The sequence below is a fragment of the Mesitornis unicolor genome, unplaced genomic scaffold, assembly GCF_000695765.1.
Source record: "Mesitornis unicolor isolate BGI_N332 unplaced genomic scaffold, ASM69576v1 scaffold18150, whole genome shotgun sequence".
NCBI lineage: Eukaryota > Metazoa > Chordata > Aves > Mesitornithiformes > Mesitornithidae > Mesitornis > Mesitornis unicolor.
In genome coordinates, this window is record NW_010160476.1 from 1 (window position 1) to 4619 (window position 4619).

The 4619-nt window shown below is 37.2% G+C and overlaps 1 protein-coding gene across 1 annotated transcript; it reads left to right on the plus strand.

The window, feature by feature from the left end:
* Positions 1-1147: 1147 nt before the first annotated feature.
* SYCE3 (synaptonemal complex central element protein 3) lies at positions 1148-2496 on the plus strand. Its single transcript, XM_010190079.1, has 2 exons — positions 1148-1256; positions 2327-2496. The coding sequence occupies exons 1-2, from the start codon at positions 1148-1150 to the stop codon at positions 2494-2496; spliced, it is 279 nt and encodes a 92-aa protein (XP_010188381.1).
* The last annotated feature ends 2123 nt before the right edge of the window (positions 2497-4619 follow it).

Here is a 4619-nt window from a genome sequence, read left to right on the forward strand (position 1 = left end):
AGAGAGGGAGGGAGGAAAGAAGAGAGAGGGCGGGGGGGGGTGAGGGCTGATTACGGGTGGGCAGCGGCCGCCCGCTGAGGGTGGTTCGTCAGCCGGCCCCAGCGCCTGTGGTTCTGGTGGGAAGTTAAAGGGTGCCCGTCGTGGGCAAAAAAACAGGGGCTTTGGGCTTTTTCAGGTGTCTGCGGTAAACGGTTTGCCCTTAGGTTCGTATCTAATGAAACTGTTCGTGCGAAGAGGCCTTGAACAACAAGCGTCTGGATAAGGCTTGGCAGTGCTTTAAAATGGTGGAAAGCCGTTATAAACCCTTGCATTCCTTCCACATTCATCGGCAATAATAATAAAAAATCATAATTAAAAAAAAGCCCAGAAAATGGATACCCACTGATTTTGAGAAATCATATATATAAAAAAAGAAAGCTGACAAAAACCTGTGCTGTGCGACGCGTATAGTCACCACACTGAAGCTGTTCTGTCTCCTTCCTAGCTTCATCCCATCCATCGGTTGTTTGCAGAAAAGGAAATTAAAGGCAAGGTTGTGTGGCACATTTTTTTGGTTAATATCAAGGCTTCAAAACTTTTAATTGCTTAAATTTGGCCTCTAATTCTCTGTTTTTGCCCCAGGCAACTTTACTTGCTGAAATTTTACTGCCTACAACTTAAGCAGATGTTAGTCATATGATTATATGGCGACAGCACTTAGCATAGGTAGCGTGCAAGTGTGAAATATGGGATAGAAATGGGAATTTTACAACTAACTTTGAAAATTACTAATTGCCCTACGTCAGAGTATTTAGGAGAGAAGCTTGAAGACAACTGTAACATCCTGTAGATAGATAGATAGATAGATAAAATTTTCTATTGAACTGTTTGACGCAATGATCTTTGTTATTAGTGATACCAAAATCTTTATTTGGCACAAACACAGCATAGTTGAGTGTGATTCTTTCTACTTAAATTATTCTTAAAATTGATTGAAAATAGTATGTGTCATACAGGTGATGACCAGTAACTTCAAGGTCAGTTTCTAATGAATTAATGTGTTAATATTTCTTTATATGTTAGGTTTTAAAAGAAATTATTGCAATATTATTTTCTCTCAATTGACTTCAAAGTCAAATAATGTATTAAAATCCTGTTTTCCTTGTAGATGGCTGAGAAAGAACCTCAAGAAGGAAACTATGATAACATGGTAAAGATGATGGAGGACCTGAACAGGGACTTAGAAAAACTTCTGGAGGAAATGGAAAAACTAACAGGTACAGGTCTTTATTATGAATGATACCGATTTGTCTACTAGAGTGAAGACATTGGAGATTTATTATTTGTATTTATTGCTGTAAACTTCCATGTGATAGAAATGTAAGCGGAAACAATAATCATCAAATAATGTTCTAATTAATTGGGAGGAAGCATGTAAATAATCTAGAAGTTTCAGATCACTCAGAATTGAAAATTAATAGGTAATAGATGCTTCGTTCTGAGTGGTGGTTGAAAACAAAAATACTACTAAGGTATTTAATTTACAATTATTAAAACATAGTCTATAAAATGAGACTTAATTCTGAAAAATGGTGGGATACATAGTACCTCTCAGGTCAGTTCATGATGCATTTAATTCCTCAGCTAGAATAAATTTGCTCTGCAAATTTAATCTTGGTCCTGTATGTATGGACAGGATAGCATATTCCTCTCCGTGCTCTGCAACAATTCTGTCAGAAACTGTGCAACTAAACAGGAATAGATGGAAACTGTTAAACTATTTTTAATTAAACACAATTTATGAGTGCCATTGGGAAAACTACAGTCAATTTATGGTAAAACAAAAGGGAAGTATGAAGTAAGTGCTAAAACTATTTGCTCTGCTTTATCCTCATTATTTTAAAATCAATTTAATTAATTAGGTTGTTCTTAAAATCTTTCACCTCTATGCTGCAGCCTCCTTGATCTCACTCTTCCTCACATAATACAACCGTCCTTACTGTAACTAGTCTGGAGAGAGGGTGCTTTGGTTCATTTATTCTCAGTCTGTTGAAACTTTATTTTTGATTACTTTGTTGTAATTTTTAGGTAAAAGTGTCTGCCTCCCTTTTGTAATTGACATCTGTATGCTTCCATTCTGAAATATTCTGAGACATAAAGAAGTAATGCTGAACAGTCTTTTATTTAATATTGAGTATTATTGTGGGCAGTTTCCACTTTATTTTACAGCAGGCCTGACATAATATCGAGACTGATAATGATTAATGTCCTTTATTCGTTTATTGAATTAGCCATTGCTTTTATTTAGCCAAAATTCCTGGCCTAGCAGTATCTATTGGGTTTGCAGTGCAGGCAGCCTGGATGGCTTATGAGATGGTAGTCATACGTACCAACCCAGACCTCGCCAACTCCATGAGCCATCTGGAAGAAGCCTTCCTGAGCTGCAAAGAAGAGATGGACAAGAAATGGCAAGAGGTGCCAAGTGAACCTGAAGGGGAAGAGCAAAAAAAGGAATAAATTGAATTTGGTCATGCTGGCAGAACTACATCCCTTGGAAAAATCACTCCAGACTCTTTTCTAGCCATGGAGGTTTCACAGACACTGTGGAAAATGGACTGGCTTTCATCTTAAGAAGAACTACTTACGTGTATACATCTGTGGAAGTATTTTAATGAGATCACACACATATATATATATATATGTATTTATATTGTTGAAGGTTAAAGGTAACAATGTGTCTATTTTTATTACATTCATCAGTAATCCTTGTGGTGTGTGTTTATATGCAACTTACATGCTTTCTGTGTCTTTCTTCCTGGAAGATTGTACTGACTTCATCAATATATGTGGAATTCTTTGACACCTGAACAAATACTGGGGAGGAGCGGGGGAGGCGGGGTGCAGTAGTATTGCACCAACACACATCTTTCAAGGAAAACTAAATAATTACTTCGTTTCCAAATTAAAATCAGATTGAATTCTAGATTTGCAGATATATTGGGTTAGTTTGATGTGGGACTGCCAAGTAGGTGTTCAGTACAGATTTTTATTATTCAGATAGCTCATCGGTAGTTGTTTCATTTTGTTTCCTTGGATTTTTAGCCATCTGTTTGGACAGATTTTCTCAGAAAGATTGTTATTCTCAAACCCTCTGAAGGTAGCATGTCTCATTTAAGAAAAAATGTTTACCACTATTGACTGCAGTGTGTGGTGTAGTCAGAAACCAAATTAACCATGTTACAAAATATGCTTTTCTTCATATGTTCCTACTGTGCAATATTAAAAAAGGAAGAAAAGAAAAAAAATTCTTTTCTTTTGTAGTCAAGATGTGGATTAAGAGCACCACCTCCTGCCATGTAGTTAATGCATAAAGAAATGTTTTTATCTGAGCTGGAAATCAGTTCAAGCTTTGAGAAGGAAGGATCTTTCCTTTCATTACAGTCATTTTCTTTGAACTAGAAGGTAAGCACCATGTAGCGAGAGAGCATCTTCATCTCCTTTTCAGAGGCATTTGGTGATTTAAATCACATCTCAATTATCTGTCAAAAGTTTGCTAAGTTTTACACTTAAATATTCTCTTGAGACTAGTTGATACAGATTCAGACAATGTTTATCCCACTGAAGTGAAAAATATGTAAGTAATTTCACCTTTTTTTCCTTTTTTCTCCTTTTTTATTTTGCACTGCAAGTGTTTCTAGAGGCACAAATGGTTAAGCACATAAACTTTGAATTCTAGACTTGACTTTTCAGCAGGTAGGTCTTCATTCTAGCCAAGGTCTTTAACAAGGTCTGTGTAGGAATGTACTGAATTTTGTGATTTTTGTGTGACCTTTTGGCCATAAAGTGCTAAGGATAGATTCACTGCAAATTTTCTAGAAAGCTGTTTTCATTTAGACATTTAAACCAAGTGGCCAGTGTTTAAAAAAAGATGGTTTTGAATCCCAGAGTCCCATTGAGAATAGAGAATATTGCTCAAAACCAACACTTCCAAAAATTACACTTTTTAATTAATTGTGACACTCAGTGAAGTTGTGCCTTTTATGGAAAGTTGAATACTATTGCATGTATTTGGAAGGCTACAATAAGGGAGTGTGTCAGAATACTGTGTTTCTCCAGAGCAAAGGGCCACGATCAGAGCGTGTGGCTGTGAGGAGAGAAGGCATGTGGTAACAGGTTTTTTTTTTTAAATTTTTTCAGTCCTCAGGTCTCATCACTTCAGAACTTTTCTGAATTTTGGAAAATGCATTTTTTTTCCATGTCACTGCAGTGGCTGAAGGCATTACAGCACCATCAACAGACAGCATTAAGAGCACCTTAATTTTCTGCTCACCATAAAGCAGACAAATGGTAGGCTATGAAATATCAGGCATCAATTTACACTGAGATACCAGGTCACCCTGCTGTGAAGGTACAGAATGAGTTCACAGGAGGGGTGTTGAGGATATTTGTGAACATTTGTCATCTTTGCCACCCTTTTTCTTACTCCTGAAAGTTCTCACTCACATGACCATGAGCACCTAAGGGTGATGAGCAGTAGGGACAGATGTTGGGAGGAAAGAACCAAAGGGTGCAGCTGGGAGCACAGCATGTACTCTGCTTGGAGAATCTGGCCAGCTGAGTAGACTGGAGCTGACTCTTTC

Bases quoted from the DNA above. Each gene is read 5' to 3' on its own strand.
- SYCE3 (XM_010190079.1), top strand. From the start codon at position 1,148: ATGGCTGAGAAAGAACCTCAAGAAGGAAACTATGATAACATGGTAAAG. The intron at 1,257-2,326 runs GTACAGGTCTTT...TTGGGTTTGCAG, and splicing joins GGAAATGGAAAAACTAACAG to TGCAGGCAGCCTGGATGGCT.